Source organism: Lissotriton vulgaris, unplaced genomic scaffold (assembly GCF_964263255.1).
Source record: "Lissotriton vulgaris unplaced genomic scaffold, aLisVul1.2 SCAFFOLD_3329, whole genome shotgun sequence".
NCBI classification, from domain to species: domain Eukaryota; kingdom Metazoa; phylum Chordata; class Amphibia; order Caudata; family Salamandridae; genus Lissotriton; species Lissotriton vulgaris.
The window spans coordinates 1-16,144 of NW_028248629.1; the positions used below are offsets into that span (position 1 = coordinate 1).

The 16,144-nt window shown below is 37.9% G+C and overlaps 1 protein-coding gene across 1 annotated transcript in view; it reads left to right on the forward strand.

The window, feature by feature from the left end:
- Nucleotides 1-1,556: 1,556 nt before the first annotated feature.
- LOC147663886 (ephrin type-A receptor 7-like) overlaps nucleotides 1,557-16,144 on the forward strand; it is a gene marked incomplete at its 5' end in the record, with an annotated part of 47,724 nt that continues 33,136 nt past the window's right edge. The window contains 5 exons of the mRNA XM_086950127.1: nucleotides 1,557-1,665; nucleotides 4,039-4,094; nucleotides 9,029-9,142; nucleotides 12,687-12,872; nucleotides 14,750-14,811. Of these exons, the coding sequence (XP_086806253.1) occupies nucleotides 1,557-1,665; nucleotides 4,039-4,094; nucleotides 9,029-9,142; nucleotides 12,687-12,872; nucleotides 14,750-14,811 (527 nt within the window). The remainder of the gene's footprint in view (nucleotides 1,666-4,038; nucleotides 4,095-9,028; nucleotides 9,143-12,686; nucleotides 12,873-14,749; nucleotides 14,812-16,144) is intronic.

The following is a 16,144-nucleotide window of genomic DNA, read 5'->3' on the forward strand; positions in this document are numbered from 1 at the left end:
GGATTGGAATGTGAATTTACCACAACACGTTTAATGCTATTGTTGACTTTTCAATGCAAGATTCTTCAAAGTGGGATTAGTCTTTCAGTATCTGCTGTACACCTTAGGTTGAAGCAATCAAGGCAAATGAGAAAACACACAGATAAACTCAGATACATTGTGTGCCTCTCTTGAAATGTTTTATTAAGGAGATCCAACAAAAATAGTAGCGTGCATTAAGTCCTGAGAATTGTTGATGTGAACAAAAGCATCCATTATATTTTTGTTAATACCAAAAGAGTTGTCCTATCTGGGTTCCATGGTATTAGATCACATAGAAGAGGTAATTTAGGTGACATGTCATGAAATTTGCCATGCCGACATCTTACCAGTCAAGTAGATATCATGGCAAGGTAATATACATCATGGCAGGGTAGGAGCATCAGCCACAAGCAAACAACATCAGGCAAAGCTAAAAGTTGTCTGGATCATAGAGCCAGGGATTATTGTACTTTAATGTGGCATCACTGTAGTATGACGTTTTGTCCCATACCCAACCATGGGAGTCAGCTAAATTAGAACCAAAAGTGTCTGAATCTCTGGCTACAAGACTCTCCAAGCCCAGAGTTGTGGGAACGGTGGAAGAGAGGTTCAAGGTAGGACACCTTAATAGATTAAATACATCAAATGCACACAAAATATATATCCAATTACCCCAATGTAATCTAAATGTTGGGGTACTGGAAGAAGTGAGGGGAGGTAACGTTTCGGCACCTAAGACGTAAATTGAATAGGTACTTTCTCAGATTCGCAAGTCGATTTCCACTTACTGACGACCGGCGTGGCCTCTAAGAAGATGGTCTTTTCTATCTTCAGGATACCATTACTTGGCCCACAGTCAATGAATAGGGAAGTCAATTTGGGTTTTCAGAGTGATTCAGATGTGAACTGTTGAATGCTTGATGATTTATTTAACTGTGTAAAATATTTAGGGCCTGATTCAGAGTTTAGTGGACTTTTACTACACCCCAAGCATCTGGATATCCTCTCGGGTGATTATTGCGCTTTACAAATTAACATAACATATCATAACACAAAGGTGGCACTTATGCCGTATGATCTTGTTACAAGTGCATTATATCCTGTAGCAGATGTAATAAAGCGGAAGGAATTTCCGCCACATTTTTATGAAGTAACCCATCTGCCAAACTATAAACCAGTTCCTTAGTTATTTAGTTGCTTGCAGTTACTTTAATAAACAACTCTTGTGCCTTTGTGGGTTTAAAGTTGTGTAACAAGTAGCAGTCTTTTGCAAATTTGAATTATTCCTTGCAATTTTCTGGATGGATGGATGAATGTATACTTTCACTGACAGTAATGATGCAGTTACAATATTTGTTTCATGGCTTGTTGCCATTTTCTTCGTAGTTGCATATTTGTATCCTTTCACTCATGACATATAATAAGGCTACTGTCAGTACCTGGGAGGATAAGAAGGGTGGATTGTGGTTGTTTGGAAGCAGAGTAGGGCCGTTGCTGTGCTTTTACTCATGTGCAGAGTTTTGTTCTGTTTTTAGCAACAGCAGTTATCAGTGAACAAAATCCAGTCATCATCATAGCTGTGGTTGCTGTTGCGGGGACCATCATTCTGGTTTTCATGGTCTTTGGCTTCATCATAGGAAGAAGGTACAGCACAATTTTTTCTGTTTTTGAATTTTAATTCTATTCAGCGTTTGTGTGTTTTAATTTAATTATAGGTTTGTTTTTAACATCGCTTCAGTAAAAATCCATATAGCAGACTTTAAATAGTGAAGGTTCAGTCGAACTACAAATCATGACTTGTGATTCATACTATATATTTATATTTCAATGAATTTTATATCGAGTAAAACGAAAATAGCAACTTCAGCATATTAATGAAGCCCATTGTTAAGATTCATTGGTACATGTGACGTAAGCTCTGACCAGAATTTAGTGCAAGTGGGGCCGGGCCTCAAGCAGAACTGTGCGGAAAGTTGTATTACTTAATTTACACCTCATTCCAATGGACGCCACACTATTTGCCCATTCAGTTGATTCCTTGGCGGGATGTCTTTAGCTTGCAATCTATACCTCAATAGAGGATGAGATGGCATCTGTAAGGAGGTTTGCAGTGTCAGACTGCCCTTACCTCTTCGTAGGGAAGATCTGTTGATTGCCTCCGGCTCATCCCACAAAGACACTCTTGAAGAGCACAGCTACTACATGGCCTCTAAGAAGGTCTTACACATGTGCTTGTCTGCTTTGCTGCACCATTGTCAATAATATTGATTGGAGCCCGCTAACGTAAAGCATATGCAGGTAATTGAGCACGCTGTTGATACCAGAGAGTTCGGACATGAGGCAGAAGCATTTTCTATGAGTATTTGTGCCTTACTCATATTTTAGACTTAATTCTATATATCCAAGCCCAATTCACTTAGCATTTTCTGCGAGTATGTCAGGATTACTCAAGGATCATGTGTCCTACGAATGAATTTCTAGGTGTAAGACATAGATACCCATGAAAAAAGGTTCCATGACAAAGCTTCCTTTTTCCAATCTGCCTTCTTTGTGCTACAACACACCTCTCTCGTTGCAGAGGGCCTGGGAACAAATAACCTGAATTAATAGGTACATTAACAGTTGGGATGCATGTGTTAGATTTCTGTGAGAAATGTGAAGTTAAAGATTATGCTCCTATGATCAGGGTCAGCTCCCATTATCATTTGAGTTCAGCAGAGAAAGGCTAATTGCATTTGGCAGTGATCTCATCTTCAAACATGAATTGCAGAAACAGACTGCATATTAAAGACTTTGCATTTCAAACTGTCCTTTTCGGTTGTACCTTGGTTATCCGAGATATAGCCTTTCCTATTGAAAGCAGATTCGATGCAATGGGTAAGACATTAGAACTGCCTGTGGAGACCATGGACTTCTCTGCAGAACAGTGATGCAACAAGCAGTCATCATAATCAGCATCATCATAAAATCTTTATTCAATTGTAAAAACAATCATAAAAAACATAAAACCATAAATACAATCATATATCGGCATAAAAAATAATTTAAAATGTGAATACATTAAGCAGCAAGGAGTCATGTTGCCATGCAATCTGAGATGCAGTAAATTACACCTGCTGCGGGTCCATTGTAGAAAAGTTCAAACAGTCACGTCGGCACGATTGATAATCCTCCTAGATGAGGCTTGTACTATTGCTGATTTTTTAATCATGATCAAGTGCCATTCTGCATTCATTCCTGTATTGGACTCCAAAATCAGTGGTTGCCTTCGTCCTGGCATCTCATTGTCCATTTCACTGGCTTTTTCAGTCACTGAAATTAGCAACCCAATGTATCTATTTTACCTTGTCTGTGGCAAAACAGTAGCATAGATTGTATTTCACTTGATCAGTATAAGTGGAATCTGTGCATGTGAAACTTATGTAACTGTGTATTTTTTCTTTTGTAACTTAAACAATGTAAGTAAAAATATATAACTGATCTTTTGCGAAGTACTTGTATGCAGGTAAAATCTGTTCTTATGAGGAGTGCTCAAGACTCCTTTTAGTCTTGTTTGCACTATATACAATTGAAAACAATAATACCGATAGAGAGTATTAAATCGATATTGGAAAGAAGATGCCCTTTACCTTCTGCCAAACATGTAGTTTGAAAGCTAAGATTCTAGAACTTTAAACATTTTTTTTGCATGAACTAAAATGTCACTTTCGGTTGTGTAAGATTTTACATCAGACCACAGCAATGCCTCTGAGGGCAATTGAAATGAAACAAAAATGACAATCACTCTTGCTTGGTGTTCCTCAGGCAGTCCCATTTTTGAGAATTATATCAATGTTTATTGATAAAGTCTACTTTAATGTTTGATGCAGATGTTGGTAAGAGAAGTCTTTGGTAGTCATTTCTTTGTCATATTTACATCTCTAAACAATCTGCGGTTGAATCTGCCAGCAGCAGTGTTGACTCGATAGGAGTACATTAATTCATGATTTAGTTGGTAAACTGATGTCTTCTCTCCAGGCACTGCGGGTACAGCAAAGCAGACCAGGAAGGAGACGAAGAGCTATACTTTCATTGTAAGTGTTCCACTTTCCTTCAGTTTGTTAATGCCACACTTCAGAGCAAATGTGATCTTTCTTTACCTTGGTTTGGAGAGTATTGAGCAAGCAGACTACTACACAGTCTTAACGATTCTCAAATTATGCGTGGTGGGCAACACGGTTGAAAGTATTGACTCTGCATGTCATGTAACCATCCTATACTACAAGGATCCTAATGTTTGTGTGTATGTCAAGTTATGGAGATCTTCCTTAGTTCAGACACTGTTACTTTCACCTTAGCAAAGACAATCCACCTCAGCTAGGTCACTGACTTTAGCTATTCATGCCATTCCAGTCCATAAACCTGCTATGCCTGAGTGTGTGACTGAATAAAAAATGCTCATGTAACACAAAGTCACACCAGAAAAAAAGTAAATGAGGGTATTAAATCATTTTCAGCCTCGCACTCCCATTAAAATCAATGAGAGAAATAGATAAATATGAGAAGACGTTTTGCATGAAACAGTTCATAAAAAATGGCAACCAGTGCCCTTTATTTGCCTTTGGCTTTGCTGCAGCTCAATTGAATATGCCAGTTCTACGTTTTCAGCCTGCTAAAATAATCTGCAGGTCCCTATTTCTGGTATTCGACTAATCTTTATTCCACATTATGTGCTGAGATGGTAGGCTAACACTGTTCGCTTGAGACCACTTCCCTGTGGCCTGTGGAGAGGCAGCCTAAGATGAAAGTTGCTCCAGTGAAGGTGTTGGGTCACCTGATGCACCCTCTTAATATTGGCAGCTGGTAAGAAACGGGGGCAGCCAGGTGGGTGGTGAAAAAAAAGTTACATTTCACTTACCTCTGCACGACCGCCGTCTCTCCTCCGATTCTCTTACCTGAAGCAGTTAGCACACAGGCTCCACTAAGCCAATCATGACACTTCAGTCACCAGCATGACAGCAGCGTTGTGATTGGTCTGAGCAGTCTGGTTAGGCTCTTAGCCTGTGCATGTTCGCCACCCAGGTTGTGCAATACCGCTGGGTGGAACATGCTAAGTGCGCTTGACTGTTTGGCTGGCCCAAGACGACCTGCGAAACCATCGTCCAACCAACCACTCTTCCCCCTGCTGGCTGTGATGACAGCCAAGCTCTCTGCCCCCTTCTGGCTGTGATGACAGCCAAGCTCTGTGGCACACCTAAAGTAGCTACAGCACGGAAAACACAATTATAATAACATTGTGTTACTGTCATTTTAATTTTCCTTTTTTGCATGCTCCCTTAGCGGAGGAGCCACTGCTGCCTCTTAATGACCACAAATTATAAAGCATTTGTGTTAAAAGAAACAATACTCTTACCTGTTTGGAAGTTAGTTGTCACTCGGGACCTATACAGGCAAAGTTCGAAAAGGTACCATAGTTATGTATGTTACAGTCAGCCAATTGCATGTTAGTACCAAGTGACTTGTAGTTCTATCAAAGTCAGTTTCGGTATCTGCTCACTCTTGCATTCAAGCTGACACACATCTAATTCTAATTTGTGTTGATTTTAGCTACACCCATATGTACTTAATAGTGTTAAATGCTCTACGCGTTTCCACCTCTGGTGCTACTCCCCTGAGTTCTGAAGATTGGTAGGGGAGGCTGGGCTCAGCTCATCCTGATAGTCCCAGACTGGGCTCCCAGAGCATAGTGCTCCAAGCTGAGCCTAAGCACTTGCACCTTTTCCCGTGCATTTTATTCATAAAACAGACTGTGTATTTTAGCTTTGCTCATTAAACATACCACATATTAATTTAAATAAAAAGACATTGCAAATTCTCTTACAAGTGGGGTTTATCAAGGGAGTCTGCTGGAGAATACAACTAAAAAGGTTGAAATAAATCTGAATACGGGAAGATCTTATCCAGATTGTTGCAGGTGCCAGGTGTTTTTTTCTGTGACAAGTAGATTACTTATCGATCTCTTGCGCCTTCCCGTCTTCTGACCAATCAATATATAAGTAGGTAAATATATCGAAACTCAAGCAGGATTGTGTCTTACATGTAGAACTAAGAGCTTCCTTTTCCTCTTCTTTAGTGAGCAAGTGTAAAGTTAAAACTCCATTTACTGATCACCACAGGAAAAAATAACACTTCATAATTTATTAATGTGCTAGTAAAGAAGGATAAGTAGACCTATTCCTCAGATGCATGTGGTTGGTGATTGTATCTCATTTTTCAAAACCAATAAATTAAAAATATTTTAGAGTATACCATTACTTCATAACTAGATCCTTTTTCGGTTTGCTCTTACATTAGAATCTCTTGATTAAAGTCAGTTCCTGTTCATGAGACAACTGCGTCCACGTGGAAATGAAACAGAAGACTGGTCACTGGCTATGTGCGCCGTGATTTTCTCTTACTGCTTGAGCAGAGATTCTGCTCTAATCCACTTATGAAGGAGATAACATTTTCACTGAAACCTAAAAGTGGGCCTTTAGCGAGTTTGCAAAGAATGGAGTTGCAATTACTTTTTTTTTCAAACCCCCTCCAATATCCTAGAAGAAAAAAATCTAAGTCTTTATTCGAACAATCACACACTGTATCGTTGTTCCCTGCTATTATTTAAAAAAAAAATGCCATTGAGTCCACTCCAGCGTAGGCTCATTGACATGCCAAACCTGCCTCTGCTTGTCAAAAGGTTTTATGAGAGCTTAAATAAAGAAGCCAGAGAGACTAGCTTAAGATGCACAATGAGGCCTCCTCTATCGTCCCTGGTGCGCAACACAAACACAAGAGCATGGCTCATTCTCCATCCCTGTCCGCTTCCACCAGATGTTTTGTTTAACCTATTGTCATTTTCATACTCTCACCTGGTTTTCCAGCTGCAATGACAGATTTGCATTTAGCCTCGTTCGTTAATCTACGTAGGTCGCGCGCCTCCTGAATAGTACTGCTGTATTGATATTACAATTTACTTCCATTTCTGCTCTGCACACCGATATGTCGTACTCTTTTAGCTCTAGTGTTATCAGTGTAGCTTTATCAATCTGTCTCTCATCACCTCATGGATTTTATAATTAGAGCTCATGGAAATTAGCTTGGGCTTCTATGTATATACCCTTAATGTAGATCATAAAATGTGATATTTTATTTTATCTATACCCAGATTTTTTTTAAATAATAAAAGTAGAATTTTGCCTATGTATCTTTTTAGCTGAGCGCATTAAATGCTTAGAGGGTTTGTAGTTTTGAATTCCATTTTTCCATGAATACTGACGAGTATCATTTAGACTAAGGTGCAGGTGCCAAAAACTGGTGCAAACGATAATTTGTCTGTCGTAGCACTGCTACTTTTGAAGCAATGATCAATAAAAGTTCTCTCTTCTGCATTTGTGCAGGCACTAATCTCTTGGTTCTACTAAGTGGTAATTGCCCATGCAAAACAACGGGCATTGATTAAAACAACACAAAGGGCAGTCACGGTCATGCAGTCCACTGAATTCCTTGAAAAAATTGTCATTTTTATGGGTTCATTCACCTGATCTTTAGCTGCTTTTATTGCTGAAGACTATGGGGTCTAGTCACATAGGTAAATCTACATGTATAGATTTACTACAAGTAAGTTTTAAAAAATGTATTTTTATTTAATTGAAAAGTACGTTTATTCTTACAAGCTTGAGTAACTTTACTTCATTAGCTAGTCATCATTTACGAGTGTGAAGTTACTCAAAAGTGTAGACTTACATGTCCGGACCTGCTGAAATATAGAGTGAAGTCTCTAAAAAAAAATCAAACACGGCTATAAAGTTACTACTAGTTGTGACTCTGTGACTGTATTTGATGCTCTGCACACTTGCTGGAGATGTTTGCAATTGGAGCAGTGAGCTCTGAATGGGATAATATGGGGAACAGTTTAAAAGTTTATTAAGGTTTGAAAAAAAATGTAAAACATATATTTATGTTAAATGGTAATGGGTATTCATTTTATGCATCTTTTTTAAATGCAGATCCAAATTAAAGAGTGTTACATCAATAATAACTTAATTTTAAGTAAAACTTTGAATTCTTTCGGCTATATTAAATTAACATTATTTTTTTAAGTTTAAATTAAGAAAAAATCGCTTTCACAGCAATTAAAATATATTTTGTAACATATTATAAGAATGATTAAAAGTGATATATGGAATTAATAACAAGTTATGTATTTATTCTTAATCTGAATTAATGTTAACATAATTCTTTTAATTAAAAAGCATTATTAAAATGTTTAAAGCTATATTAATACATGTTGTTGTTTTCAATAATTATTTGAACGTTTAATTCTTTGATTTATGTTTTTTAAGTAGTTCAATTTATTTATTTCCTGTGGCATCTTAAATCGCTGCCACCATTATTTTCTATATGAGGGTTATGCTTTACCTAGGAGGTGCAAGACTTACGGCAGCACTAAGCTGTAGTACATGTCTGTTTAGGGTCATTGTTGGTTGTTGTAACTATAGAAGGTCAGTTTGGGAATAGCAATGGGCATACTCTTTTTGGATTGGTGCGCAGCCCTGCCTAACCTTTCCTATAGCCCTCCTTACTCCTCATTTAACCCCTCCACTTTTGTAGCAAGTAAATCCCTTTTTCCAGCCACTCCCCTCCATCCATCCCGCATTTACTACTAAAGCTTATACTTATAGGTATGGATATCTCTGCAGCTGAGGCGGAGAGTGATAGGAGAGGTAGAAGTGTAGACTCCACACTTAGGTTTGAGATTATCATTTTTTAAGTACTTTTAGTAATTCAATAATTATACAACGAAACATGCTACAAAATACAGTTCATGAATAGGTCCCTATATCAGCTTCTTGTCTTGTGCTGTATCCCTTTTACAATTGTAATAATTCGTGGTGTCTATAGTATATCTCATGAGCTTAGACTGGTAGCAGGATACTTGCTATGCTTTATCGAGCCCTATTTTCTGACATCACTACAGTTAAATTTCCAGGTACCAAGACATACATAGACCCTGAAACCTATGAAGATCCGAGTCGAGCTGTCCATCAATTTGCTAAAGAGCTTGATGCATCTTGTATAAAGATTGAACGAGTGATTGGTGCAGGTAAGACCACTGTTGCTTTACAGATTATGTTGAAGTAACATTCGCATCATATACATCAAAATGACATCTGTGATATTAGGAAAGTGGTGAAACTAATTTAAGCAGTGCTGTAAACGGAGAGAGAATAATTCGTTTCAAAGTCATTTTTAAGAAAATGAAGTAATTTTCTTTTTGGCATTGTTACTGAAAAAGAAACATTAAGTTTAATTATGTTCTCTAATGTTCATCATCAATGGTAAATAGCACAACGATGGGTGTATTGTGTTGGATAATGTCCAATTTCATCCTTTCAGAGATCAGCCCCTTAGATAGTGGTAACTAACACAAGCAATAAATAATCTTAAATTAATACTGTTTAAATTAAAAAGACGAGAAGAATGTTTATGAATCATATTTTATAGTTAGAAAAGTCAAAATTAAGGATGTCTTTCATTAATTTGCTGCATTACCCGGTTTGCAGTGGGAACCACTCAGTGAGAATGCACAGCGGCACAAACCGGGCCAAAGCACTTAGTCGATAATATGTCCTCTGTGTTTTAAATCATATAGAATTATCTGTAAAGCAGTATTGGAGTAAGGACCAAGAGAGAAGACAGTTGTCAGTTGCTGTAGATCAGTAAATGTTCTTGATATTATTTGCTTTACCTTTGCTGTGTTGATATTTCCACTCAATATTTCATCGGACTATTATAGTTTTAACACTTGACTGTTTTAAAATGCATTTTTTCAGAATATTTCATTTATCAAACAAGTAGGGTCACTTAAGAATGTCTTCTTTTTTCAGTACAGGACTGGCATGAAATAGATCAGGGCCAGAATTTAAAATGCCAGACACACAACTTCTTCATCTGATGTAGTCTATGGGCTATACCTCATTCACGTGGACTTGATGGAGCTTGTTTCTCTCTCCTATAAAACAAGCTGTGGCTTTGTTGCTCACTTAAATCATGTTACTTGCACAACACAAACGTCCACGAATTAATATTTATTACTAACATATGGGACATTTTTATTGGAAAGTTGAAACGTCTATATTGAAATAAAGTTGAGGCGTAAAGAAAAACCTCCGGTGCTGCAGGTTCCTGAAAAACTATTTTTCATTGCTGCCATAACATTTTACACAGCGGTGGGAGCCTTGAAAATATATACTGGTTTGACAAGCACTGTAAATATGAACAACTGTGCTCTTAGAAAAATCAATGAAACTCTGCTAAGATAAATGCTGGCCTGCGTTCATAGGTGCCTGATTCTTCATAAATTGATCTTGAGATATGTCAAAGGTAAAGGCCACGTTTTATTATTGCTGTAAGTGTTTAATAGGCTGAACATGTTTCATCTAGAAAATGAATCACTGAGATACAGTCTCTCTGGACCCATGTCTTTAATCCAGTGATAATGACTGACATGTAAATGCTATGCAGGTACATGAGTAGATTTGGACCTACCTATTTATTTGATGGTTTTGAACTGAACTTTAGGAAATCATTTCTCATTTCAATTAGAATGAGAATTTCACCTCAAGGGAACAATATAGAACGCGAAAAGCACAATAAATCCTCCCCGTGCAAAGTGGGTGTGGGCAGGATCTGCTGGAGCAGGTAGCAAGCATATTAGGCCAGTGTGTAATGACAATATTTCCCTGTGGTATGCTGCAAGTACAACCACATGCTAATCCCTGAAAAAATCTTGAAACTTAAAAAAATATACTAAACATGTGGGTCTTTCTTTCTTTGAAGATATCAATGTTGTCTTTGTGAGGCAGAAAAAGCACCCTCTATTCTTTTAGGGTATGTTATCCTAACCCCACATTGTTTGGACCCATTTAGCACATGGATTCCTTGATAGGATATTGCAAAATGTTCCTCTTCTTTCACAGGTTTTGCAAACTGTATTTTGGGTTGCAGCAGCACACACTCCCGTCATCCGAATGCGTGGAGGAATATTACACCCTAGTCAAACCAAAAGTGGTTTGAAGTATTTTGTATTGGTCGTGCAATTTCCCATTTTTCGCTTCCCATCTCGGTGACAAGAAAACATGCCCAGATGCTCTTTGATTCCTTGGTATCATGCATCAGATGAGACTGTGACTCCACAGACCCCAGGCCATTTCCAAGAGATGAGGGCGATCATGAGTTTGCCACTGAAAGTCCTTCCCCATGCATTCTCAAAGTAAGCTCTGGTGATTACTGTATCTTCTGGAGGATCTTCTGGAGGAACAGTCACCTTCTTATCACCTTTCATAGATAAGATACATACTTGAAAACACCAAATTGTGTTAAAAATCCTGTTTGATTAGTGCCTGAGGGATGAGCTGTCCTGCAAAAAATAAATAATAATAATATTAATATGCATAGGTTGTATTCGTTCTCAAGGGAGCTCACAAACGCACTGTTATCACCTGTAAGTATTTGGAAAGTCATAAGATTAGACCAGTGAACGGCATACTTAGTAGGCCTGGACAAAAATGTAATTACGCTAGAGTGATGGGTGTAATTCTGGTAATTTTGCGTAACAATATCTACGTGAAATTACCAAGAATATTATATTACTACATTACACCACACTGATTTCGGGTAGAAATGTTAATGCAAGTTATACCATATGGGTACCTTTTTAACGTGAGCAGCGATTAAGGTACAGTTTTACCGAAGTGGACCATTCAGGTAATTTCTTAGTGCAGAACTATAAATTTGAATGCAAATGGCAGTTATTTAATGTGAGTGGCAGCTCCTTTAATGTTGATGGTCAACAAACATTTCAGGTAGATTGTTTTTACCCAAACAGACTATTAGGCTAATTAATTAATGCAAAACAGCAAATCCAAATGTGACAGCAGTTTTTGATAATGCTAGCAACAGGAAACCAACTCGAAATTACATTTTCGAGTTGAATCTTTACCCGAACAAATGGTTTAAGCAATTTTTTTAGTCGGAGATGCATTTTTGCAAAATGATACGTACCTTTGCGTAATTTTAAGTTCTTTCAATTGCGCTTCCCAAAATTACGGGTTACATTCACTCCTTATACATAGCCCTAGATATCCACTACCCTTGTTATGTGACCATTCCTATGTAGGTCCTGTCACTTTAATGCTAAGTTGTTAGAATGTCAGCTGCCTTGCAGTATTTCCTGCAGTTTCGGGCAGTGCAAAGCCAAATCCGCTATCTGAATATACGTGGCGAGTTCTATCAATGCATGATCACTAAATGCAGGTGTACAACATTGACTTGTGAATACCACACACAGGCAATCCCCACCTTCATGTAGCACTGCTGTTTTGAGCATCACTGCTGGAAAGTGCAACATTCATAGAGTAACATTAGTTATCCATCTCAGGGTATTTTGTTTGTCCCTTATTAGAAAGTGAGCAATAGTTTGAGCAATAGGAAAATCGATTTTCTTTCGATCTTGGATCCTTTGCTTCAAAGTAGGTATTGAGTGTTTTGTTGCACACTCTTAACATTGCCTTTTTGTGCGAATCTCCTATCCTAAATTGTGTATGATAAGTTGATCAAATCTAAAGAGTGATACCTCTCTTTTTTAGGAGAGTTTGGTGAGGTTTGCAGTGGTCGTTTGAAACTCCCAGGAAAGAGAGATGTTGCTGTGGCCATAAAGACCCTGAAAGTTGGCTTTACAGAAAAACAAAGAAGAGACTTCCTCTGCGAAGCCAGCATCATGGGCCAGTTTGATCATCCTAACGTTGTCCATTTGGAAGGAGTTGTGACAAGAGGTGAGTGACCCTCAATTTCTACTGCTTGAAATAACTGTTTTATATTCCAAATATGAAACTTCCTCTCTTGGTTGTTCTCATCTCCGGAGTTACATTGTCGAGTAGTGCACTTTTCATTGTTCTTACCGATGTGTTTCTTGGCGCTACAGAGTGCAATTGCAATATTGTTGTGCTTGTATGGGTAAAAGTCAGGTCTGTTTCTTATTGACTTTTCCCATTTGTTTCTTTATCGAAAGCAACAGAAAGATCGTTTCTGTGCTTTGCAGCTTGAATACAGAAGGACTTGCCTTCAAATTTAAGGAGTACAGTCAGAAGATGTAGGGTCACAGACATTAGTTGCCTGACTGGGATGATACAAATTAAGTTTGCGCTAGAAGTTAAGCACCCGACTATTGAATTCAGATTCTCTTGCCTAAGGGACCAAAAGCTGTCTCGTCATTGTGTACTGAATACACTGCAGTTGTAAAACTACTGCGACCGCAGACCAAAAATTATTACTGACACTATGATGTAGCTGAGATTGGACAGGCACATTTTTTTTCTTTCCTTAGTACCTATAAAGATTGCATGGAAAATGAAGAGCTGTTTTAGAAAGTGTAGATGACGGAGATAGCCACTGAAAACGTATTTCCTCTAGATCCGTTAGTGAGAGATTGCAAAGTAAGATGTGCCGCAACGAGATTCTCCTTTTCATCATGGATACATGTATGGTCTTCAAGTAGTTTCATGTCATTGCAGACCCCATAGACCACTTCTAGCCCTTTTTCTCTCTCGAACCGAGGAGTTTTGCAATGTGTAGTCTCGTATTTGTCTTTGCATAACCTTCCCTACAGTTTCCATAAAGCTCTCTATTGAGGGACAAAGGAAACAGTAGTGGTAGGGTTTTGGGATTGGTGAGGATCTACTAGTATACCTGATCAATGCACGAACGTAAAGCACCAGATACTGCCTGCTTCTGATGATTGGTTCAACTGATGTATAACACAGTATCGCCCAAGGGGGCTAACTTTCCTGATGTGTTTAGAACTTTTCAAAGAGAAAATTAGAAAGCCCTGCAAAGACACACTCTTTTTTTAGAAACTTCTGAAATGCGAACATTGAAACTGTTGTTTTCTATTAGAGCAAATTATATATTTTTATGTGCCCAGGGGAAAATGCCTCGTTTGTTGCATCCATAAAATGAGAAGGAGAGCTCTCCTCACTTTACAGACCAGGATTTCCAAGAAGTTATTGGGTGTCTTACGCCCTTTGCTTTTTTTGAGCTCTATGTTGGCATCTCTTAAAAAGGTGCCTAAGTATGGCTCTTCAAAGGAAACCAAAATAAGTATTTTTTTTCATTTTGAGTTTCTCACCCAGATTACTTATGAACCATCAAGTGGTGGACCCCCTTTGGGTTGCAGGCAGACTGACCCTGTGTGTTGAGCTGTTCTGTTGTTAAGCTGTCAATCTCATTTTGTATTTTTTATGCAGTTTGAGGCCAGTCTACTTTCGTTTATTTTAAAACTGCATGTATTAAAAAAGGAAGTACTAATCCTGGTTTTATTGAAAAGCTCTCGTATAAAAATGTATTCACTATTCATGTAGTGGCACATTTAATTCATTAACTGACTCTCAGAATATCGCTGATAGTGTCTACCCTAAACCTATTCATGTCACCGGACCAGAAAACAAAATGGCGCTGTAGGGTTTTGGCGATTTTAGGTGTGTGCTTTGTTACCCAAGAGTCATGCTGTTTCTCATGGCATTATTAATCTCCTTCTCATTGCGGGAGTTTTTCTTTTCGTATTTACATTTAATCAAAAAATAAATAAAAAAGCAGGATGTTTGGTATAAACTTTCTGTTCTCATGCATGCAATGCTATGTCTCTTAACTGCAGGGAAACCGGTTATGATAGTGATCGAATTCATGGAAAATGGAGCCTTGGATGCATTTCTGAGGGTGAGTATATAATGAAAACATATAAATACGCATACCAGTTTCGTCGTACTTTGAAATCCAAATCACAAGTTTTAAACCTCATATAAATAAATGGTCTTCTGAAAGATGCATTGTTAAGCAATATTATCCGAAAAGGCATGAATTTGTTTTATCCCAAGCTTCAGTCACAATATTTTGGAACATTCACAGTGAGCAGTAGCGCTTTAAATTAATGTATAAGAAAAGTACAATGAGTCAAAAATCTCAGACAGACGGACTCCTTCTAGTAATTCAAAATGTAATTCTCATCTTCAGGCAGAGATGTCCTTTCGTATTGTTCCTAACAATCCTGGTATGGGCAAATCATATTTTAACTTCAGATCCATGTCTGAGCATCTTGCTCAAGAGAAGGACAACGTCTCTGAAAAAGAGGGGTGCATTCTCAGTTTCTACATGACATTACTTGATCCTGGCCCACTAGCTAATACTTAAGCGTAATTGTCAAAGAGGCAGCATTACATTTTAAAACTAGGCTCTACTGTAAGTGTAATTAATTCTGTCTTCGCGTAGGCAACCGGCAAGCAAGACTATTTTAAAACCTCCTCCTTTAATTATATATATTTATTCATTTTCAAATTTCTTTAGGGTTGCTATGCCTAGTAAGTGTAAACACACTTTTCAAGTAATGATTGGCATACAATAAACAAAGATTTTTCCTGAACCAAAGAAAGCAGCAAGAAGTTATCATTGAGAAATAAAGAAAGTTTAAACAAACAGGTAAAGGTACATTCTGTACATCTAGCCCTAATAGAAGTCAAATACTTCTGTGGAACTATTTTCCTTATCTAACAAATGTAAGTAGCATTTTGACCACATGATGACCTTTTTATCTTTACATATCCATGTTTGTTAAATCGAGTATGTTACAAAGAAAACATACTTTTTCTTTATTATCTATTCTGCCCGAAAAGCAAGCAAGATTGCTTTTATATTTGTACCTGTTGTTTATCATTGGTCTCAAAAGCAGTATTGCAGAAGGATAAAAAACATCTTGGGACTCACAGCTAATGCACTCTCAGACTTCCATTTTAACTAGGAGAGCTATCTCCTTGCACTCTTTCCCAGGTAAAGGGCCTCTGTGGCAAAAAAGATCAATAGCATCTTGGATGTACGACAGCTCTAATGTTCTGGCTTGATAGCGTAAAATATATTCGGAAATGATCAAACAGTGGTTTCGCTTATGAGAAGAATGTCCTTGACTGCTATCGTTAATTGTGAGGTCAGTTTGTGATTGAATATTTGAAAGTACCTGTGTTCTCACAACCCTTACAGGGGACACTGAAACGCCGAGGGC